General features: G+C 41.8%; 2 protein-coding genes across 6 annotated transcripts in view; both read left to right on the forward strand.

Annotated features, from left to right (window-relative positions):
* On the forward strand, nt 1–24496 carry kcng4a (potassium voltage-gated channel, subfamily G, member 4a). Of its 3 annotated transcripts, none has more exons than XM_032522953.1 (4): nt 1–461; nt 3082–3811; nt 3933–4574; nt 22807–24496. In XM_032522953.1, the coding sequence occupies exons 2-4, from the start codon at nt 3704–3706 to the stop codon at nt 23680–23682; spliced, it is 1626 nt and encodes a 541-aa protein (XP_032378844.1). In that variant the 5' UTR covers nt 1–461; nt 3082–3703; the 3' UTR covers nt 23683–24496. The 3 variants fall into 3 exon arrangements, with proteins under 3 accessions (XP_032378844.1, XP_032378845.1, XP_032378846.1); XM_032522954.1 differs by having other exon boundaries at nt 3241–3811; XM_032522955.1 differs by having other exon boundaries at nt 3258–3811.
* LOC116693755 (mixed lineage kinase domain-like protein) overlaps nt 1–24922 on the forward strand; it is a 525120-nt gene that overhangs the window by 441187 nt on the left and 59011 nt on the right. The window lies entirely within an intron of this gene.

The following is a 24922-nucleotide window of genomic DNA, read 5'->3' on the forward strand; positions in this document are numbered from 1 at the left end:
TACAGTTCTGCTAAAATGTCATCTATGTTTAATCGGAAAATCGCATGCTCCCGGACGGGCGTTGTTGCGCCTCTCGTCCCCTTTGCGCATCTAGGTCTCCGCAAACTTGAACTTGTGTACTCGGAGTGAGTTGCGCACCGCTCCGACTCCCCCCTCCTGTCCCCTCCCCTCCCCCCTGCTCCTCCTCCTGCAGCACCACTAAACCGAGCAGTAACGGGACACTTTCAGCGCACCAAACCTTTACCATCCCTGCTATCTACGCGCACTCCACCGGCTTGGATGATGCCGTAGCCGGAAACGTACTGCTGTTATAGTTCTAACATGTGGCGGTTGGGAATGATCGTTGAAACCCTGGTTTGGTGTTGAATGATCGGAGGGACTGCAAGGGGATTTCACAGCGAGCTGATTTGGCCGACTGGAGAGGAGAGAGGGGTTCAGGATGCTAAGCTGCACTTCATACTGTAAGTTATACTGATGTCTGCAGGGCTTGTGTTTGTAGATGAATATTGGTCTAAAGTTGTAATGGTGTCATGTTGCAATACTTAAAATGAGGAATGCTGGGGTCTTGTCATCTCGTTACCACTGCAACATACAGAAGGATAAGATGAAAATAATAATAATAATAATAATAATAATAACAATAGTTACACATAGTGTATTTGATTCAGTAGGTGTGGAAATGTGAAAGCAAAGTTGTTCCCATTTTACAGTAAAATGGACTGTTATATAAGAAATGGGTGTAATATTGCCCTCTAAACAACATTTGACTTTGACTTTGGAAGTCCCATTATTTGTATTGGTATTTCCAAAAAATCATCGAAACATGATCTGATAAAAGGATGTAATTAATTGCCCAAGTTAACCAAGCTTAATTAAAAGTATCTGCTTGATTAGGGATGTTTGTGTGTGTGTGTGTGTGTGTGTGTGTGTGTGTGTGTGTGTGTGCATGCAAGAGAGAGAGAGAGAGAGAGAGAGAGAGTTGTCATATGCTACATTAAAGAAACCCAATCCATATGAGATGCTGGCAAATGTCTACACTGTTGACTTGCCCATGAATATAATATAAGCTCTGTGACTGAATGCTGAATACAGTATGACCCCATCACAGGAAAAAAAAAGCCAATATGAACAAAAATAAAGAAATGTATTGCTTTGACTTTACATGGCCATGTTTTTTACATAACTTTTAAAGTTGGTTTAGTTCAATACTTTGTGTCTTCATCTTGCAAAAAATAACATGTCAATTAACAAGGAAACCAGTTTATATTCCACTTCCCCCAATATCCTCCTTGCTGTCGTGTCTGTCATTTGTGTCCAGTGGAGAACAGAAGGAGGTCGAGCAGAGTCAGTAACACTGGTCCTTCCCAACTTTTCCACCAAGAAAAAACTGTCACGTCCGCAGGGCATACAAATCGATTAATAAATAGTTCATCATGCTGTCCTACCCCTGTGAGGTGAAAATGAAACACTAGCATTGTGAAACAAGTGATTTATTGGTTCCTCCAGTACAGGATCCTTTCCTCCTGGATCTGAATTAGTGGAGCATGTTGGAGCGGTCCAAGACTTTAATCTGTCAGTGCTGTCCAATTAGACATTCAATAAGCCTGTGGGCACTGTTCTGAGGAGAATAATATCAATACTGATGATGATATTCTTACTTTATATAGGCTCTAGTAAGTAAAATATGTAGTGCTATTGTGCATCTGACCAAGCCACAGGCCTGTAAGATTTTATGTCTGCAAATGTGTTGCAGGACACCATCGGGGCTGTGAGTCAGGGCTAGTCTCAGTGACAGATTAGTGTTGTATGTTATACCTGCAAGTTTGTTTTGAAATGGGTGGAGAAATCTGGAATTGCCCTTAGAGATGCTACCTTACCTAAATTGTTGTGGCATGTTTAGAAAATCTATAAAAGATTTATGTTCAGCCACCAAAATGCATGTATTGCAAGTAGCTGCATACAATATCAATGTAACAATAAGTCTCCAAGGATAATTCCAGCTGTTTCAACCTGGACCTTATTATTTCATCAATTTTTCCGCCATAGCATGTAAAACGTTAACAGCTCGAGTGACATTTATCTGGAAAAGTTGTGGAGCTGGTTGAATGGATATCCTGTAATGTCACTGGTAAAAAAAAATCTACGTACATATCAAAACACACCTTCAAAAAACAAAAAATAAAACATTTTGAATTATGCGATTTTTAATAAGACATGAATGAATAGAAAAAGGATATTAAAAACCTTTTTTTAATGCGCACATTTTGACATGTCAGAGCAGCAAAGTCACACGTGAGTAAACCAATTGACTAGAGCTCTTTCTTGCAATGGCCGTAAAAAAAAAGTAAAAATATCAGCTGTGAAAAACCTTTATTTGAAGCTTTTCCACCCCTGCTGACAGTCTTTCTGACTTTTCCATCTGCTAATTGACCACATCTTCATGTATGGCATTGAGTAAAGAAAATAGACAAACTAAGTTAGTCACAATGAGTATTTGACAAATAATGTGAAGATAGGACCCAATGTGAAATTAACCACAACTATTTAAGGCTTTGATACACAGCGAGTCATTCTGGGCAACTGTAACACCTTACTCTGCCAATAAGTTTCAGGGCATTTGCATTGCCAAGAAAAACATTTTGGACCCTGTGTTTCAGTGTCTGGTGTTAGGATTGCTGCCCTTCTAACAGCCAATAACTCACTCAGAGTGTGAATAACACCACAGACCTGAATGTTCTTTTCTACTTATTCTTTGAATTTTCTAACACTCATGTTAAGTAAACCAGCCAGGCCATCCTCATCGGATGTTGATTGAGAGTAAATTCCTTTGCTATGTGGTCAAGTCCTACACTGGCCTTTTATAGCAGCAGAGCTGATGTGTCTGTCTGACTTGTTCCTCACTGAGAGGAAGTGAAAGAGGAGGGTGCAGGCTACGATTTATCAAGGTGTGCTGTCTCTGTCTCTTCCTCACACTTTTCTATCTTCACATACGTCGCTTTCCTTGTCTTTGCCCATTCTTTCTCTGTATTGTGACAATAGCCTTAATCTTAGGCCATCCTGACATTTCTCTTTCTCTCTCAGTGCCTGCATGATTCCTCCACGTCTCTAGGCCCTCCCTATTCCTGATGCAGCAACACAGAGGATCCCCCTCAGTCCCAGGACACCTCCTTGACTCATCCAGCTCATCCTCTGCAGATATCAGCCAGTCACTGATCAATCCTAACCCACTCTCTCTATTAGACCTTTCTTTTTTCCAGACTGTCGCTTCAAACCGGGATTACTCACTGATCTCATGCTGAATCCTGATATGTCAACTGAGTCTTCTGTGGACTTCTGAAGGAAATGTCAACACTCACCCACATTCAGATGTGACAACAGGACTCCTGATACTCCGGACGAGCCAAAGCCGTAGCTTGTCTGTCGTTGAGAAAGAGCTCCTTGTTATGAGGGGTTCTGAGGCCAAAAAGACTAAAAGCTACAGCCATTTTTATGCTCCGCTTGTCTACATTAGACCTGGGCTGTGGCACGAAAGCTTTTGTCATGTGCAAGCTTTGACATAAGTTGTCGGAGGCTGTCATACAGAAAGGACTGCTGTGTCCTTGGGACTGACGAGTTGAGCCTGGCGCAATCTGTATACTTTTCCTGCCTTCAATACCTGGTCTGAGCTGCCCAGTCTGCGGCAGCGTGCTTTCCAGATGCTGCCATGCCCATCATCAGCAACGCCAACCATGACTTCAGCAATCTGTCCGTCAGCGATGACAGCAGTCTCGACCGCATCTTCACAGAGATCCCCGAGACTGAGACCATCAAGGTACGAATAAGATTGTCACTAATTAAAAAAAGGAATACAATAATATTATCAAATGAGTGATCAGGTTAGGCTATTCATTTATTTATTCATCCACTGAAACTCTTTGTTTTTCATTCTCCAGGGTGCGTACTACAAGAGGGCTCAGTTCATCCGTCGGCCAGAGGACCTGGTGTCCGTCGACCACACCCTGCTGGCAGTGATCAACGTTGGGGGAAATCGCTACACCTTCCCCTGGAGCACCCTGGAGCAGTTTCCCCTAACACGACTTGGCCGTCTCTGTGGCTGCCAGTCCCCCGAGGAGATCGCCAGCGTCTGCGACGACTATGACGAAGCCCACAAGGAGTTTTTCTTCGACCGCTCGCCGTCCGCCTTCAGGGTCATCCTCAACTTCCTGGCTGCGGGGAAACTGCGCTTACTGCGGGAGATGTGCGTGCTCTCGCTGCACGATGAGCTGACCTACTGGGGCGTGGAGATGACGTACATGGAGCGCTGCTGCAAGAGGAAGATGTACACACGCATAGAGGAGGTGCACGAGCTAGAGCGTCGCGAGGAGGAGCGCAGGCAGAGAAACGCCATGCAGCACGTGCCAGTTGAGGTGACGCGGTACCAAAAGGTGATGAACTGGCTGAGAGATATGGTGGAGAATCCGCAGTCTGGCTTACCGGGGAAGATCTTTGCGTGCCTGTCGGTGATCATGGTTGCGGTGACTGTCATCAGCTTGTGTATCAGCACCATGCCAGACCTCAGAGAGGAAGAGGGAAGGGTGAGTGAAACAGTGTGTTTGCATGTTGTAAATGGGAGCGCAGGGCCCCTGAACCAAAGTCAAACTGATCCTAAATAATAAATCATAATACTTAAATGTAAATAGGGCCCATAAATTCAAGTTTTGTAGTAAGAGGCCTAGAGCGACTGTCACTGAGATTTATCATAAGTGGCTTGAGTGATTGTCACAGTTTTTTCTCTGCTCAAAGACAAAGTCACCAAGAAGTAACAAAGCTGCTTATAACTTAACATGACAAACTGGACGCTTATTCTCTCCAACACTAACTTTGTTTCCTGGAAACAAACGTTGAATTGTAACACCCTTGTGTGCCTACAGTGTGTGTTTGTGAGACAAAACAGATGTGTGAGAGTCTTGTTTTATTCATTTCAAAATAGAGGAAGACATTGTGATGCTGTAAAAAGTCCAGCTTCCAAAGTCTCAAATATAAAAACTTCATGTTGTCACACCCTCTTAAATATCCCTGTGGGATGCTGTTGCTGTGTGTGTGTGTGTGTGTGTGTGTGTGTGTTGTTGTCGTACATGTCCTGTGATCTGTGTCTACCCATAGCAGCGTGAGATAATAAAGCCACCGCTGCTCACTGAGGCCTGTCCAGTAAACTGTATCTCACACAAAAGACATTTGCACACACAAATGTGCACATCAGTAGACACACTCACAGTCGCACAAATATGCACGCGCAAAAACACAAACATTCTGTACATGCACTTGCAGTCACATGCCTACACACACACACACACACACACAAAGACACGGTCACATGCACATACAATAGTAATGAACGGATCCACTGTAACCGACATGGCTGTCTTTCTGAATTTTGCACACATTTACTCGAGTCGTCTCTTCCCTTCTAACTAAAATCTTATTACAGCATATCCACAGTTCATTTATCAGCTTTCTGATTACATATGCATTTTCACCAGCAGTCGAAGACTGTCTCCTTTTTGATATTTTCAGCAACTATCCACTGTCTGTCAATATCAGCATCAAGAAAAGTTGCCCATCTTATCCCAAGGTGCCCCTTACATAAGAAATAGTCTATGTGTACGCGTCCTGTGTGTGAGCATAAACTGGTTGGGGCAAGTTAACTTGACACACCTGTTCAACAGCTGTTGAGAAGTCATCAACGGCAGCGCCCCTGTATTGATTTTAATGTGAGTGCTCGCAGGCAGCCAAAGATCAAGTGCAGGAGGGTGTGATACTGGAGAATCAAGGGAGGCAGAGGAGAGTGCCAGTTGCAGAATACTCAATGAGTTGAGAAGGCTTCCTGCCTGGAGGAGTCCAGTAGTCGGTGACAGACATAAAAACACAGATGGACGCGGCTGGACGAGGTCCCTTCGTCTGATTCATTGAGTTCTGTAAACCTGCTTGACAAGGTGGTGCCTTTTGATATGGACAGCACATGATAGGAAAAATATGTAATAATTTGTCTGTACGCAAAAAAGCACAGCGGTGTCACATGTTACTGAAGATTTATCTTCTGTACACAGACAGCAGTGACAAGGTCCACAACAAAAGAATCACATATGCAACAGGAAACATAAAGCAAGCAGATATTCAGGCAGCAGAAAGAGAGACACAACACAAGTGTTGCTGAATGCAAAGGGATTGCATTTCCTGTTATGAAATATCACAGTTGCATTTGAGATGTTGACAGGAACAACAGGGCTTTCCCGCTTGTATAATCAGGTAAACACTGTAGCAGTAATGGAGCTGTCGTCATGGGCCAGTACACTTCCCCAAAATCCTCGCAAACCCAACCTTTACATACTTTAGGTTTGTTTGTATAGTTGTATCTGCCATCTCCATGCCATCGTCGATTGTAAGGACATCATAGGGTTGAGTGTGTATGTATGGTTTTATCTGATTTCCCCATGCCTTGTGAGGACACAGTGGGTTGAAGGGACATTTTAGGTAATTCCTGAAAATAGGGTGGCAGCTCCCACCAAAAGTAAACAAATCCATCTGCTGCTTTCATGTTTGTCTCTCTGCACGTTCCTGAGCTTCAAACTATTCTTGTGTGTTTGGCTACTGAACCCATCCATAGTGTCCAGCTTGCCTGCCCGAGCAGGAGCATCAGGACTCTTGTCATCTTTAATTCACATGACCCTGCTGTTTGTCTCTGTATCTGGTCTGCTTTGTGCTGGTGTTGTCCAAAATTCCCTTGTCTACTCATCATCCATCCTTCTCCTCTCCTTGCCTTGGTTTGGGTTAAGAGTATGAGAGAACAGATTCATTAAGTGGAAGATGGAGGAAAATAACAAATACAGGATACTTCAAAGAGGGGTAGAGAAGGAGAGATAGAGTGCAAGAATATGCTTTGGTGAGAGAATTAAGTGAGAACAGATGAGAGTGAGATTCTGTTAGGGGAAAAAGCAAGAGATAAACAGTACTTCAGTTTCCTCTCACCCTTCTTCCCTCTGTCTATGTTATTTGTGTCTGCCTGTCCTCAGTTGATCCCCTTTATCGAACAGTATATCACTATGAACTAAATGCTTTGGGAAGGGGGCCTTTATCTCACTGCTTAGTTTCAAGACCCCTGGTAATAACCTCTCTGTCATTCCTCCAAACCCTGCTGTTGGTGTGTATCTCTCCACTGTATAAGTGCTCTGCTCTTTATGTATAAACTCTCAGATTTAATTCTGGAGCCACTATTATTCCATCCGGCTGTGTACAGTTGCAACATATTGACGGGAAGCACAACCCCTGATGTGTTTCATAGATGCAGATACTGCAGAGACATGAAATATTGATATCCAGACATCTTTTAAATCTATATACTTTTGATCAGTGGGAAAAACAAGTTAACTACTCTTAGTAACAGCTACAGCTGCCTCCGTGTTGACTGAAAATGACAGCTTCGAAATAGATACTTGCTGCCATTAGTTAGGGTAAAACTAAACACAATTACTTACAAAATGTTCATTTGTTCTGATTAACAGGCTACTAAAAACTCTTGTGTTGTGGAAAACATCTTAGGTGGCATTCGTCACCAAGAAGACCAGATTTAAAGAAATGTGTTTGAAACTGTTAACTGCTGTGAAGACAGTGGTCTTGCTTTCACTATTATGTCGACTTAACTATTCTTTATAGTCTTTGGCTCCTTAATATAATCCCACCTTAGCAGGTGCATGTATGTTTCCTTTACTTTTTTCATCAACATCACACGTTACGGTGGGAAAATCGTAAGTAGTTCATAAGAAACACTTCCACTTTCACTACGGTCCCACCCATATACTGTAAATGTAACAGTCTATGGTCCTAACCATACCTAACCAACCATACCCCACTTGGCCTACTCTCCGGCAGAAAAGCAACAGTGTTTAGATTGAAAAGAACAGTTTTTAAATCTCTCTGGGAAACAGCAGGTCTCAGCCCATGTCAATAACCTTCCTGAGTTTACATCTTGCGGCTGTTGATATGCTGCAAATATCAAACCAAGGACACTTTCTTTGCACATACAGTATGTCCGCGTAAAACTTTTCAGCAAAGCAGCAACTTACTCTGCATTCATTTTCATACATTTGATACACACACAAGTGTTTTACTCTGTTGAGTGTCGCGCAGATTCATGCCTTTAATATGCTCACCACATGATTGAGTATTTTTGGACAGCCCGATCCTATTTGCTCACCTCTTCCTAATTCAGTCATATTCTGGCCTGGGGAGTAATTCAAGTCGCCGTTTTATGTCCTTAATGCCATGAATTGGAGTGGGATTTGCTGTTCAATAATTACATCCCAGGAAATCAATCACAAGTGTCTGGAGAAAGAAGGACAGAGGGAGTGATGAAGAGAGAAAGAGACAGCTGAGTAGCAGACTGCATGGCTTAAGCTTCAGACTGTGGGTTTTGACACGTTTTCTGATTGATTATCCACTTGTTCTCAAGCAGAGACTTGTCAATACTCTTATTGAACCATCGAAGCTGTCTGGACAAGTGATTGTAGAAATGGCAGATGGGTGTATGATCTTATTCTACGAAGTCACAAAGGGGAAAGAGACACTGACTGAGACGAAGATAATGTATCTGGTGATGCCTGAAGCGAAGATAAGGGGATTCTTTACGTAAAAGAGTGGTGGGAGGAAACAGAGAAGTCGGTCATAGAGAAGGAGTGGAAGATAACAAGAGTACAAAGTAAGAGGGGAGGATGTAAACACTAAACCAGCCGTGAAGTCACCTTTCTCTCCTTCCTGTCCCTCCATCTTTCCTCCCAGAGGAGCTGTTCAAAGTTTAAAGACGGTCTGGGATGCATCAATATTACCTGCATACATTAAGATGGAGGGGACACGCACACACACTTCCTGGACATGCACTCATGGCTTACTTTTGAACATGGTAGCAATGGATTCTCCTTTTTTAATTAAACATGGCTATCCAACAGAATCATTTATGAATGGTTATTGTATAAAGGACTTAATATAAATAAATAACATTGAACATTAACACTAAAAGTACCCTATAGACTACTTTTAGTAGCCTATAGAGTCAGCATGAAGAAAAAATAGATTAATAACATTTGTGGTCTCTTGGGAAGAACAAACTGTTCTACAAAATTAAAATAGAACAATGTTACAGGTCAGTAGGATTATCAGTAAAAAATGATTGTTTTTATATTTCTCTCATAATCACTTTTCTGAACTAATGAATAATGCTCAGAAAAGGTTCTCTTTAATTCTGTGATCTTAAGCTGCAGAAACATCCTTTCATGTTGACTGGAAAACAAGGTTTGTCATGTCAGGTGAAGACAAGGTGTAAGATGCTACATGCCTGTCTTCTGCGGCTCTCTATGCTACATGAAAATTAGGAAAGTGTAAAAATGATTTGTGACAGCGACTGGGCATTTGTTGCAGAAATTATTTAGAAAGATTTTCCGAGATTAATTGCCTATAGCAAAGCTTGCACCATTTTACATTACAAATGCTAATGTCATTAAGATAAAGTCAGTTTGTGTGATAGCGTGTGATCCCACTGAGTGTTAAATTACCTTCCATTCTGGTCATGTTGAACAGAGCTGTGGTGATGAAATATGAATATTACAGCCTGGTAAAATAACCGAAAACCAATCACTATGTGGAATCCTTTTTTAAGTGTAATCTGCATGCAACATGAAAAGGTTAGTCATAATAATTTTCAGTAAGGGCTGTGTACAGTATTCTGGTTAAGCAGAGACAATTGGAAAAAGAATATTGATGCCCAGGAGAGACTTTATCTTTTGCCATTATAGCTCTGCTTAGCATATCTCCCAACAGCCAAAATTTGTTCTCTTATCTGTTATTTTTGCACCAATGCCTGGCTTTATTCACAATCATTTTGAAAAGATCAGTGTTGTCTGTGACAAAATCTGAACAGAATTTCCGCTTATGCACGTAAGCATGCTGCTTCTCGTCTGTGCAGAAGTGCAGTATGTGACTCAACAAAGCAACTTTCCAGTTGTTTTGTTTCTGAGGGGGAGTTGTGATTCGGCATCCAACATTTTTGACTGTCTGGACTTGAACGCATGAATGAATTTCTACTGTAGCTCAAAGCAACACAGCCATCAGTCTGATGTGCAAAAAATAAAAGGATATTCTATGAATTTAGGGTAACACAATTGTAGGCCTTACCAGCACATCATTTCATTCCAGGTAATTCAATTCCACACCTGAGGAGGAGCAAAAAAACTGACGTAAAAGCTTCAAATGACGCTGTCTCTGTGTATGTACTGTCCTGCTGAGCCTTTAGAAGACAAAGCATCGTCATTAATCATGAGCGTTGGTCGAGTGCATAACAACAACAGTGGCACAACATTAAGAATGCATTCTTCATGTACCTCATTTTTTATCTTCTCTTCATAATTACAACCCCATTAAATAAACACGAATGGAACATAAATGTCCGAGTCTGTAAACTTTGTTGGCTCAGCAGGGTGGGACTGAGGCTGGCAGTGGGTTAGAGCGACTATAAGTCAAAGAGAGTAAATAAAACTTGATTAGAGAGAGGGAGAGAGAGAGAGAATAAGGGAGAGGAAAGAAAAAGAAAAATTAAACAGATGCAGAACAGAAGAGACATTATAAGCCACTGGGTTATTCATAATGTCTCACAGACATATACATAATCAGAGGGAATTGACCTTACTGCAGCTGCAGGTGAACTTATAATCAAAAATGTGAAATGTGACAGTTTAAGGCGATAAATTAACAATGAAAAAAGCTGTGTCCTGCGACTTTAAAAGTCTGCTCAGTTATCAACTGTATAGCAAAGATACCGTCTTTCTCAAGCTTAAAACACCCTCAAACCACAAGAGGATCTGTGAATATTTGTAGGATTCAACTTCATGCAAATTACCAAACTCTATTAGAGCACTGAGTGTCGTGTGTGTGTGGGCTAATGATAAGCGTGCACGTGCATTTCCTATGTGTTTATATCTGCGGGCCGTTTGGCTGTATCAGTGTGGAGCAGATTCCATGCCTATTGCATTCTATCTGGTTATGAGCTCTAGTCCCTCGGTCTGATGTGCTGCATGGCTGCCAAGGGGGATTATGGGAGAGAACAGCAAAGTATGATGTGTTTATCCTGTCCGTGCCCGGGTGGGATTGTACAGCATATTCAACACAGCGAAGAAGAGTACAGCACAATGGAGAAAAGTTGCCTAGATCATAATGTTGAGAATGTTGTTGATAGTTAATGTCACAGTGAAATATTTTTAAATGTTTAAATTAGGCTATTTTAAACACTTGACAAATTCAAGTTATGACTTTAACAAAGTTGACTTTTTTTAAAATTACTTTGTGCTTATTCTTGGTCTTTAAATCCAAAATTAGGTATCAAGGACACAAGTGTCCTAAATGTCAGGCACTTTCACAGTTGTGCAGTACTGCCAAAAAGGAGAGGAAGATGTTTATTTACATGGTTTACGAAGTGCGTCCTTATAAGGACTGAAGGCCAGTGGGCTGAATCTGTACCTTATTGGTGAGGCTCAGACCAAAACTACAGTAATGGGGCAACAAGACAAAGTCAGAAATTATAATACTGATGAAAAACTTAGGAATGCTTAAAAATGTACAAAGTCAATAATCAATGTGTACCTAATAAATATTACCTTACCAGAGTTTCTTCAAAAGAAAGCTGTAGAGTTCTCGTCCTCTTTGGAAGAGCCTTTGGATTGTAACAAGCAAGTTGTTTTTGACTGTGTCAAATCTTTGATGCTCAAAATCTCCAATTTGACGTTGAAAGTTATAATTTAAAGCCCCTTTTGCCTAAATACTATGTCAGAAGATTTAAATCCTGAATGCTCATGTTTCATCTACGTGCAATTCAGTTGTAAGTTGACCTCACCTATCTAAGACGTACATATGTATCTTTTTTTTTTTCATTGACCTGCATTGGTGGAAGAAGTACTGAATCTCAGTACTTAAGTAAAAAATAACCAGAGACATTTACTTTAGTAAAAGTGGAAGCATCACAATGAAAGAATTTATACCACCCACACACACACACACACACACACCCACACACACACGGGTTGCCAGTGCTGGCCCAGCGGTTCAGTGCCTTGCTCAAGAGCACCTGACAGTGCCCAGGAGTTGAATCATCTTTCCAGCCACCAATCCACACTTCGTACTTTGGTCTGTACGGGGACCTGAACCAGCAACCCTCCGGTTCCCATCCCAACTCCCTACAGACTGGGCTACTGCCACCCACAAAAATGAGAGCGATGGACCGGAGGAATAATAGTAACTACAAAACAATAGGTTCCTACTTAAGAATAAGTATTTGATTTAAAATGTACTTTAAGTATTAAAAGTACCTGCATAACAATTTATTCTTGTATATATTCTAACTAAAATTGGCATTTTAATTAACTTAGTTTTAGGTTAACGTAATTGTGGTTAACTGTGGCCCAGTTCACATTCTGACAATTCTGGTTATCAGGGTGATCTGCATGAAGCTCAACTTTGCATTATTTCCCAGAGGACAGTGAACGCTGCTTACATTTATCCAGCGAGAACACAGGCTTGGACAATAAGTTGGCTACGTGGCTTCTCTGCTGAGAATGACGAGCATCTACGCAAACGGCGTAAACATTAATGTGATTACATTCACGGGTGTAAGCTGTATGCTGGTTATTTTCTCCTAATGAGAAGTAAACCGCTGGTGACCATATTAACCACCTCAGGCATAGTGACATATGTTGAATCTGAAAGTAAATAAAAAAAATATACAAAAAAAAGTACATTTTCTCTGAAATTATAAATAAAAAGGAGTCAAACTTCTACACTTGTTATTTCATTCCTTGTCATTACTCTGGAAACATTGATTATTTTGAGTCATCACAGAGCCAGTACTTCATCATATTATGACAAGTAGCCATCAGAATGTGTGGCACCACTGTAATGGAATGTTTATATTTGCGTAGATGCTCTTCTTTGCCCTGCATTGTCAACCACGCACGAGCAAACAACATCCAACAGCGCCCTCGGCGATCACATCTTTCAGTGGAACACCTGGAGGTACCTGGAAGGTAGTGGAGTGGAAAGTATAGATAATTAATGCAAAATATAAAAGTATGCCCTATTAATTCTACTTAAGTACAGATATTTGAAAAATGTACTTAGTACAATAAAAGTATTTTTACATTCTACTACTGTTGACCTGACACGTTACCTCAGTTCAGAGTTGGGCGCAACATGCAGATACAAATACAGCAGATATGTTTACTTGTATAAGATAAATGAGGCAAACGGTTTGAGGCAGGTCAGCAGAAAAGATTATAAAACAAGCCGGTACCATGTTTATTGCAATTTCATCCTCACGTCACAAAATGTGGTGCTAGCTTGATGAAAGAAGGACTACTTGCAGGGCTTATAAGTTAACTACTGCAGCTGGCCACTAAAAACCAGCTGGGATCATGCTTGTGCTAGTGAGTCACACACAAAACTGACAGTTTGCAAGCTAGCTAGCTACCTTTGTTGCTAAGGAGATACTATGTCCCTAAAGTTAATATAAAGAAACAATTGTTCCATGTCAGTCTCATAACTTTCTGCAAACCATTTCTTTTTTAATGGAGCAGTTTTTATTTCAACATAAAGGTGCATTGTGCAACACAGCCAATAATCCTTCTCTTTTGGTGTTTGCGGCTTATTCAAGAATATTGGTCCAATACATTTAAATTTAGTTTACCCCCAGCCAGTAAGGGAATACACTAATCAATTCCAGCAATTCTTTTGAAATAAAATAAATTGGTTGATTTCACAAAGCAAACTTACCAAAACGGCTGAAGCTGCCGAGCCTTTTGAGGAGCAGAGAGACATGTTGCAGCACGGCAACAGTCTGGTACCAACAAATGCAACAGCTCTTTCTTTGGCAATCAGACACTAATTGTCGATTAGGAGCAGCTGTGGAGGCAGCAACAAATCAGGCTGATTAACGAACCACAGGTGTGCCGATTAACAATGAACCACAGAGTTGCTGATTAACAACAAACAACAGGGTAGGGCAGGAGAGCACACTGGGGACATCTATTGGACAGGTGAGGAATCACACGTGCAGGTGAAACAGAAACATCGTATAAAGAGAGAAGAACTGAGGGCAGAGGACAATGAAGAGAAGGACAGCTGTGGCCAACGGCATATACAAAACACACACATGCAAACACAACACACCAGCAGCTCTATTCCCTCGAGGCTATTTACTGAGCAGCAGGTGTCCACCTCTGCACAGCCACATCAAAATCAAAACACCCCCCTTTGCTCCAGCCCGTCATAACCAATGTCAAACGCACCCTTTGCAATGGGTACCTGCATTCCTACGTGCAGCCTGCAGAGCCAGCAGCTGATCCATGTGTGTGTGTGTGTGTGTGTGTCTTTTTCTATAATCACATTTTCTGATATGCTTATTGTTGCAACACATTGATGAAACACTTTCAACGCACTGTAATAGATGAAAAAAAGAGTAGATTGTTGCTTGCACTGCGTGGAAGCCTGTCTCCTTTTCTGTGTGTGTGTGTGTGTGTGTGTGTGTGTGTGTGTGTGTGTGTGTGTGGTGTGTGTGTGTGTGTGTGTGTGTGTGTGTGTGTGTGCGTGTGTGTGTGTGTGTTTGTGTGTGTGTTATCCTGACAGATGGAGAATAGAGACTTATGGGGTGTGAAGGGAACTCTGTTTCAGATGTCAGCTCATCTTTTCTTCATCAACTGCTCTTGTAATCCCTTTCTCCCGTATCCTTCTACACCGTTTAGCCACCTACTCTTTCTCCATCTACTGTCCTCTTTCCTCTGTTCTATCTATCCATCCTCGGTCAGTGGGCAGCATTTGTCTTGGGAGACTGGGCGGTTGTTTGTTGCTCTTTTATCGTCATACATATCAAGGTGTCTTGCAAATCAATAGGTGCAAACACAGCTCCATAATGCACACTGTGTGCATTTGTGCACACATGCAGCTATCAGGTTACAAGACACCCGCCTAATGATGGATAGAGGTGTCACATTATACAACCCCTTCAATAACCCATGTGTATGGAACATAGGGCTTGATGTGAGGTATTTCAGCGAAGGCCAGAGGTGGGGCTTTCAACCACACCCCCTATTATAATTATAATTCTTTTTCCGCGTCTTTTCCGTCTCTGTGGTCGGCATCCGTCCCTTCCCTCCTCCCTTTTCCTCTTCGTTCTAGAGGCTTTTAAAGTAAGTGCAAGGTCAGTACAGCAGTATTGAGAAGCAGCGTTCAGTGGTGGCAAAGTATGTGGAGGGGTGGCTGCCAGGTAAAGCTGATTGATGGTCCGTATCCTTTCTTTTGTTTCCTATTCTGCTCAAACCAGTAGATTTGGTAGTATTATCATGCTGGGCTCTTTTTCTTTTCCTTTTTTTTTTACCTGATTAGGAGTGAGATGAAGAGAGAGCTGTGGAGTTATAGACATGCTGGGACCAAGGCTGAGAATGAAATTAAAAGTTAGAATAAAACACCACGAAACATTCCTTAGGGCAATAACCAAATTTTAAACACTGCAGTTTTTTTAGTCATGCTCTGTATCATCCATGCAAAAGCATTACAGCTGAATGCAGAGAGAGGCGTCCTAATTACCATCTGAAGACGGTGTAACTTGAAGCTTTATCTGATCTACAAGTAGAAGAAAAAAAACACATTCATAATTCAGAGCTATAGAAGCTTTCTCTTGTCTGACAATCAAGACGCACATTTACACTTCAAACCCGATTGACCCAACTGAGGAAGCATCTGGCAGCTGTCTCAAAGCACACTGATGGGTCACTCGGAGAGGGTAGATGGTAGGCTGTCAACAAGAATATAAAACTCAATTGGCGCTGGCTAAATTGTTTTTTTTAATTCATGGTATGCTTACATGATAATAATTTAAAGACAACACAAATTAACACCATGTGTTTTCCTCCCTTGAGGAAGCGGAAGCAGTGTTTGTGTGTGTGTGTGTGTGTGTGTGTGTGTGTGTGTAAGTAGAGCATCCTGACAGATGGAGAATAAAGACTTATGGGGTGTGAAGAGAACTCTATGTTTCAGATGTCAGCTCATCTTTTCCTCATCAACTGCTCTTGTAATCCCTTTCTCCTATATCCTTCTACACCATTTAGCCACCTACTCTTCCTCCATCTACTGTCCTCTTTGCTCTGTTCTCTCCATCTATCCTCCCCACTATAACTCTGTCTTATTTCTCCATTAGGGTGTTTGTGTTAAACTGTAGGTCTGTCAGTTATAGGACACTTAGCAGCCTGTGCAACAGCCTCTTATGGGGGTAAAACCAATTGACCCAAAACCATTAACCCACAGAACCTGGTAATTATTCCAAGGTATGCAGTTTGTATTACATTAAATTACACCTCATGCATGCAATAAATGCCAGATGTATAAGTAGAGAGGTGACTTCACAAACCAACCAATTACACTGCAGAGGCATAGCCACCTCGTTCGAAGGGTGATTGAGTAAATGCTGCAATAGGGCAAAATGTCTTCATACTCTTGGACATTAGATATTGAGGCATTTTCCTCTAAAATCAGTCTCAATAATCACATTGCACCCAGCTCATCATTTTTTTTCTCCTCCTAAGAACAAAACTGTTGAGTTACATAAAGATCTATTCCCTTCCCAGCTCGAACGGCCTCAAATCGACTATCCCCCCCCCCCCCCCCCATCTCTGACTGACTGTCAGTGTGGCTAAATGGAGCTGTCAAAAACAAACGCCTTGTTTTAGCAAGTAGCAGAAAAGTTCCACCGGCCAATATATCACCACTTCAGAAACCTATAAGTTAAGCTCCTGTTCAGATCAGATATTATACTGGAAGATGGGCTTTCAATTTGAATGAGGAGAGCAAAAGATTCGGTCCTAACCATCCTCATGACACTACTTCAGATTAATTTTAAATTGCCTTATAGACTAAAGCAGGGATCTTCAACCTGTGATCCGGGACCCCTAGGGGGTCCTCAGAGTCAATCCAGGGGGTCCTCCAATTTATACTCAATGTTTGATGATTTATAAAATCATGCCAACAGCTATTAGGCTATTTTAATAACTTAGTATTCTATTCAAAAATGTAGAAAGGCTTTAGGCCACCCTACAAGTTTTGCAGGCCCAGTTTAATTTGCAACTTTATTTTATACAACATATTTAGCAGGAAGGTCCCTGTTCCGTTTCTCTTTCAGTTAAGGGGTCCTCGATTTAAAAAAAAATGTTGAAGACCCCTGGACTAAAGGGAATGATATCAATCATATGTTATTAGTTTTCCCTTTGAAATGATCCTCATTTTGGCAATTCAGACAAATCATGTTGCAGTGTGTGAGTATGTCTACAACAAAGCTATGCTACAATGTAACAGAATCTCTCAAATAGTCATGATCTTGTCCATCCCCCAACACCTACTGGAAAGTGATAGGTTGAACATTCCTTCTGCAGGTATCCAAATGTATTTTCATATTTTTACATCTTCTCTAAAGTATCTCATGAGAGGGACCTGTCTTCTGGAAACTGAAGGTTACGAGTCAGGGGCCCTGTGCGTGAGAAATGGTCAAGATCCAGATGCAACGTGGGTTAAATCATAACAGCACGGGGCCCTGAAAAAGTCGCTGTCATAGAGTGACAATAACACACTTAGGATGTTTACAGGTGACCGGAGTCGCAGAGGCCCACAAGAGTAGTGGTGTCTGTCTGACGATGTTAGGAATGAGTGGTTCCAGAAGGGAGGTCCTAAAGCCAATAAAGGATGTGTTAATTTTACATTCAAATCTTTGAATTTGAACCATTCTTCCTTTCATGAAAGTCTGTTAACTGTGTGAACGAATCTGCATTTAATCTAAAGTCTTGGGATTCGTCATGTATGAAGTCTTCTCCAATATTTCTGAGTCACACCCTGAATCAGAAAGAAATTTTAAAATGTCACACACTATACAATTACCACTTGCTCAAAGTTCGCCTATAACAAAGTTCCAATCTCCCTCACACAAACTTTGATTATGGATAAAGGACATTTAATTCTGTTAGTAATGGACAAAAGAAGATGCTCAATGAAAAGCAGTTCAAATGTAGCAGGATGTGCTCAAGTTGCCTTTTAAAAGTCACCCTGCTTAATTTAAGTTTTCATGGCTATTGACTAATCCTTGTGAAAAAGATTACACGTCAACAGATTATTTTCTGTGTTTGTACAGTATGTGCGTGCGTGTGTGTGTGTGTGTGTTAGTTGACCTGTTTGGTCTCCCTTGGGTCTAAGATTTCTTCTACAAAAAGGCATGTGCTTCAGTTTATTGAAGACTGCCCACCTTCCTCTCTGTGGGATTCTGGGTTTTTTGGCATGTGGTCACTTCAGATGTCCCTCTCCCTAGAATGCCGTGTACAATGACTGCCTTGTACGCTGTACTTTTTGTCTTTTTTTCTTAATTTGACATTGAGAGGTGTTAATACAGACAGTAATGTGAAACACCTCGTGAGACAGCTGCTGGGGTATACAGTGTCTGTGCTAAAATGAGCTGTCACTGACTTTAGCTCCAGAGAGAGTCCTACAGAGGAGATAAGGTCAGGAAGATAGTGGGTATTGTGTGTGAAAGTGTGTGTATGTGTGTGTTTGAAAGAGAGAGACACTTCTGTAACAAATAGCCTATCAAGCAAAGGGTGAGAACAGTGCCTCAAAGACCTGATGGGCCTAATGTCAGCGCGCGCAAGAGAGAAAGAGTAGCGAGGAAGGATATGTGATAAATGAGAATAAATGAGAAGCGAAGAGTGCACGTGAGAGACATAACGTGAGCTGTAGGAAGAACATCTATGAAAGATTGATACAGGACAGAGAGCCATGCAGAAATCTCAGTGGGACTGGACATTAGACCGAAAAAACCCAAAGAATGCAGGTTATAGTAGAGAGGAAGAGAGTAAAGGTTAATATGTACTCAGAGATATATTGAAGTGGTAATTTAGTCGGTCCCTGGAGGAGTCATGGACTGTTCTAAAGGCCATTATTTGTAATGTGAAAGAACCCCAAAAACAATTTGACTCTGCAGGTCCCTTCAGCTTTGCAATGAGCTCATCGTTCTGCTGTTATAAACCTTATTTCCAGGTGCAACCAGCGTCTGTTTTTAGTGAACCGGCCCTGATAGACCCGCTGTATGTTACCTGCCTTGCACCAAACTGCAGACAGATAAAGACGTTAACGTAATGGCGGACATAGTGGAGCCTTTACGTGTGTAGCAGCCAAACAGGCAGATATTTCCCTCAGGAGTCACTGGATGCCTTCTTCATTAAGTTATTATATGTCAAATTTTGTGTGTTTCTGTCTTTGCTGCTTCAACGAAGTGTAACATTCTGTAGCCATACGCACCGGCAACAGAGTTTTTTTTACATAAGATTTGAATTTGACATGAAACTGTCTATCATTTGCAAACATTCCAAGTGTAAGGACTTTAAAGCCATTTACAATTGTTCATTTTTGATTAAGTATGCTATTATAATGTTCAGAAACAGTTTGAATTGGTGCTGATTCGTGAAGCATTTTGAAGTCTCCTAGGAGCACAAAACCTTCCCAAAATTTAGAAAACCATTTGGTTCAACAAGGATTATGGAAGGGCTCAAATTAACTTATTTGCAAGTCTTTAACATTGGATTTACAGCATACATAGGGGAAAAATACAACCTTCCTAAAGTTGAATTGATCTTATTATTTTACTGCTTTAAGTCATAACAAGGCTCTTGGATTATTATCTGACAAAAATATATGGTCACTTTGCAGACATGCCACTGAACATTCGCTGCTGTGTTATCGTGTGCCATTCAATTCAAACTCATGCTGTGCAGCCAAATATTGTTCAAACTCACAGAACTGTAATTGAAATACTTCAATTTTGAAATTATTTAAAGATCAAAATAATTCGAAAAACATGACATTTGTCAGACTGAATATTTGGGAAATTATGCACAACACACATCTAGAATATTTCCGTTGGATGGTTTGCAGCCATAGAAAACATGTTTTGGGTTAGAATATATTACTCATGTAGCTCAAATGTGGAGTTAGAACAAGCTAATGTATCCTATATCCTAATAAGACTGGAAGATGATATTTCTTTCCCACTTTAAAACCACTTAAAGTTCTAAAATGTCTTTGAAATGTATTAACAATGGGCCAAAATGCCTACTGGTAACACAAAAGGTCTCGCTCATAGTGACAAAACCCACCGAGAATTATCACCTGACTCTGCAGTTCCCCTCAGCACGATAGAGCGTTCTGGCGCCCTTCGGATGGATCGTCTTTTGGGTTAGAGCTCACAACTTTACTGATTTGATTTGCTCTCACCACTCTCATATACTGTTTCCAGATGCAGCAGGGAGACTGACAACATTAGCAACTAGCTGGTGACTGACCAGAGCATTTAGCAGCTAAAGAGAGTTAATTCCCGCAGCAAAACAGAACTAAAAGCCGGAGGAATATTGGATTCAGATCAGATGGTCAGAAACACATCTCCAATAAACGCCAATGTTGCACTTTGTCTGTGTAAATAAGCAAACATTTGCTAGAAAGTTTGACATGTCAGCTTTTTAAGGTGATTATATAGCTTGCACCACTTGAAATACAATTTGAAAGTGGAACAAGAGGGGCCCATTAACAGTTTGGCAATGGGCTTAAATGATATGGGCTGCCGTTGCTTCCGCAGTTCTAACAAATGATGGATGTAGAACATATACAGCCCAGGACTTATTATCTCTATTACCAGAATCACTATGAATGTGCAGTGTTAACAAGTGAGTGGTTTTTGAATGGATGTATGAAAGGGAAATATTCTGAAGTAAAAATGTTTACATACAGTACAACACTAGGAATGACACATATTTACATCACTCTGTAGAAATCAATTGAATGGCCAGCAGTCACAATGGGAGGAGAATCATTGAGAAAGACAGAGAGGACACGCGTGATGAATGAGAGAGGGAGGTATGGGACACGTGTGTAAAGGATGCATAATGCAGAGAGGAACAGTGGAGGGAGTTGCGTTTCACTTAGAGGACCACTGAATGAATTATGGCATTAAAACAGAAAGATAGTGGTGTGAGGGGTGAACAGAGAATGAAGGATGAGAGGGAGGGAGTCCGGAGAGGGTGATGAAGGAGGAAACAGAATGAATGATGAGAAGGTGGAGACAGAGGCAGGAAGAGAAAAGAAAGGGTGGCAGAGAGAGAATAGAAGGGTGAGAGGGAGGTAAAATAGATGAGACACACAATGGCGGAGAGATAAATGATGAGCGTGAACAATGAGAAAAGTGGAGAAAATGGGGAAAGCTAATAGCCCGAGAGAAGACACAAACAATGTCCACCTTAATGATATATATCAAGTCACGTTGTAATATTCAGTGTGAAAACAAGTAAAGAATTCTGATGCAGTTTTACTTCATAGAAATGCAAAAAGACATAAGAACATCTTGATCTGTCTGAGGAACACGCATACTGCACAAAAATCCAACGCCAGGACGTTGCCTGAGGAGAGTCTCACCAAAAATAAACGACGATCAGTTGTTGGAGCAATAATTAAATATGTTTACCTTCAGGTGACAAAGACCCCCAGCAGCTATAGGAAATGTGACTCTTCTCCAGCTGGAGCAAGAGATGGGGAAAAGAATGTGGTCGGGTGGACGGATGAGTTTAATTTGCAGTGATATACAGTAAAACAACTTGTCTCAAAAAACTTGTAATTTGGAGGTTGAGCGTTGTACGTCACTAAGGCAGGACGAAGAAGTGGCAACCACCATGGCTAATTAACAAACATTTTGGACAGTGGAATTGGTAAGGCTGCATGCATGCGGCCATCTGAAACAGACAATCAATGGCCTTCACACTGCTACTTCTGTCGCACCCCTAACCCTGTCTGTGATGGCGGGCTTTTAGCCCCGCCTTCCAGTGAGGTCATTTTAAACAGCTATAGACACTTTAGCCTACAGACTTGTTAAACAACAAGCCAGTTGCATCAAGCACACGCCAGCCGTACTATAAGAAAAACAGTTTACTTCGGCACAATTTTTTCATTAAACGTTCACCTCTTCTAATGTTTCCCTTCACGCAATGCAAATTAAATATGTACCATATGTGTACAACAATACACACATTAGAGAGAATAAATTGGCTAACTTGTCGTGGAAATTCATTAATAAGTGGTTAGTGAATTCAACACTCTCGTTATTTGGAGCCATTATTAGTGAATGAGTATCTTAAAGCATTTTGTATTGCCGTATTGGTGAAAATAAATCGTTCTCTTTTTCTTAAAAATGAAAAAAGACTCAATAACGCATTAAGAGATTACAAACATTTTCTGCAGCATAATTTGGAAATGTGAGGAGGTAGAATACAGGTTAATTTGTAGGAAAAGGGAAAGTGACAGTTTTTATTATTGCTTTTCCTTGCTTCTGTAGTTAGAGGGCATGCTAACCTGATTGCTTTCTGTCAGCACTCCCACTGTGTCACATTAATATCCAAAGCCTTCCCTAATAAAATAATTTATTGATTGTGTCACTGCATTATCTATCAGTGGTGCTGCAGTAGTTTTAGCATACTGAGAGACTGTAGCTCATGATTTATGAATGATCACCGAGGGTGATTATCTGACCTCAAGATTTTTGTCTTCTCTCCATCTCACCCCATCTGTCTTGCTCCCTGTCAAACTCCTGCTCCTCTCATCCTCAATCTCTCTGTCTTTGACTCTCTCTTTCTCCCCCCTATCGCTCGCCTTCCCTTTCTCCCTCAGGGTGAGTGTTCCTCGAAGTGCCACAACATGTTCATCATAGAGACGGTGTGCGTGGCCTGGTTCTCCCTGGAGTTCCTGCTGCGGTTCATTCAGGCCGACAGCAAGCTGGACTTCCTCCGCGGGCCGCTCAACATCATCGACGCCATGGCCATCCTTCCCTACTACGTCTCCCTAGTGGTGTCAGAGGAGGACCCGGAACTGGAGCACGAGAGGCCAGGAGGAGGTAAGGGCTACTTGGACAAGCTGGGCTTGGTGTTGAGGATCCTGCGGGCGCTGCGGATTCTCTACGTGATGCGGCTGGCTCGCCACTCTCTTGGCCTGCAGACGCTGGGGCTGACGGTCAGGCGCAGCACTCGGGAGTTTGGCCTCCTCTTGCTTTTTCTCTGCGTGGCCGTCACCCTCTTCTCCCCACTGGTCCACTTGGCCGAGAGCGAGCTCACAGGCACCCATGACTTCAGCAGCATCCCCGCCTCCTACTGGTGGGCCATTATCTCTATGACGACCGTGGGCTACGGCGACATGGTGCCCAGGTCTATCCCAGGACAGGTTGTGGCGCTGAGCAGCATCCTCAGCGGCATCCTCATCATGGCCTTCCCTGCTACCTCCATCTTCCACATGTTCTCCCGCTCCTACCACGAGCTCAAGATGGAGCATGACAGGCTGATCAAAGAGGAGTGTGCGGAAGCTGCTGCTGCTGCCGCCGGGGAGGTGCAGGAGGTGGGAGGTGAAGGAGGGGGGGGGAACTCAGCACTGCCTGGGCTGGGGTCACATCTGGACAAGAGGGGTGTGCACCCACTGGAATCTCATGCTTTTTTAGGGAAAGGTGATGACGCTGCAGGAAATAACAACCACAGCCTGCCACCTGCAGCTTTCTGAAGAGTACTCACACTGACTGACTCAGTCCTAAACTTCTAAGAAGATATGAGTCCACTAATCTCAGTGTTGCATACAATAAGTCCTGCAAACAACTAATGATCCAAAGGCCTCACTCCCCCATATGGCTGTTAAGGTTATTTGTGTTGCATTGGATAAAAGGAGATTTAACAGACAGCATTTATTTTGCTCTTTGGTTTGCTGAGAGGAAGTGCACACTGTAGACTGCACAGAAACTGAAAGACTTGAAACCCTTTAAATTAGACGGTCCAGTTTGACTGACTAGTAAGCATCCGCAGCAATATTAGTAACTGGCTGCTTCCATAAACATGCAATATTCAATCCAAAGTTTCTTTCCCTTCCACTGTGAAAATACTTATAAGCTTAACTGCAACTTCAAGTTTTATTCTTATTACTTTTCAATATGTTGCCTACAGTATGACCAGGAATCATACTGAATACTCTGTCATGAAGTGCTCCTCTTAGTTTAATTTTGAGAAGCTTGAAGCCATGTTTTGAGAAGAAATATAAACAAACTGATAATTTGGTCTATATATGATATATGATATATATCCATCTCTGTCTCACTCATGTATGTTTGTATGCTTGGACTCAAAGAGGTGATGGTTTCTACACCCTCTACCGTGAACTCCAGGTAAACTGTGTGGAAATATTGCAGAAGTTATCATCTACGTTGTTGTTTTAAAGGATGGGGAGAAAGAAGGAGGGTTTGTGTGAGAGATTGAGCACTAACAACCATGATATGTAGTTTGCAACGCTCCAAATAAAAGCTCTCCTTGTAATCTGAGAGAAATCCTTTTTCTGGGCTGCAGTTTTTTGGGTTTGTTCTGGATATTATGGTCTAATCTCCTTGGGTAGCCTGGGAATCAGAGTCCTGCTGGTGAACATTTCTAAAAGAAGAAACAGCTGTCTGAGCCAAATGTAATAAGTACTCTGTGAACAACAATTCCATGACAATCCCCTTCTTACATCACCTCCTTGTTTTCATGTGCAAAGTTACACCACTCTGGCAGGGTGCCATGTTGCTTTACAAATCTTAGTAATGGAAGCTCTGCATAACATTACATCTTCAGGTCTGGGATAAACCGGTCCTCTCATCCTCTCCATCCTGGGGTTAGCTTCCAAAACGAGTGGGGTTATCCTCCTTTTTTTGAGAAGAGTGGTTTGGAGCTTGGGGTCCAAGAAGGATGTGTAAGCATGCAGGGACATGCCAGATGTGGAT

The sequence above is a fragment of the Etheostoma spectabile genome, chromosome 8, assembly GCF_008692095.1.
Source record: "Etheostoma spectabile isolate EspeVRDwgs_2016 chromosome 8, UIUC_Espe_1.0, whole genome shotgun sequence".
NCBI lineage: Eukaryota > Metazoa > Chordata > Actinopteri > Perciformes > Percidae > Etheostoma > Etheostoma spectabile.

Excerpts from the sequence above, each read along its gene's own strand:
- kcng4a (XM_032522953.1), top strand. The coding sequence starts at position 3,704 with ATGCCCATCATCAGCAACGCCAACCATGACTTCAGCAATCTGTCCGTC. Across the intron at positions 3,812-3,932 it reads CCGAGACTGAGACCATCAAG|GGTGCGTACTACAAGAGGGC; the intron begins GTACGAATAAGA and ends TTCATTCTCCAG. Across the intron at positions 4,575-22,806 it reads TCAGAGAGGAAGAGGGAAGG|GGTGAGTGTTCCTCGAAGTG; the intron begins GTGAGTGAAACA and ends TTTCTCCCTCAG.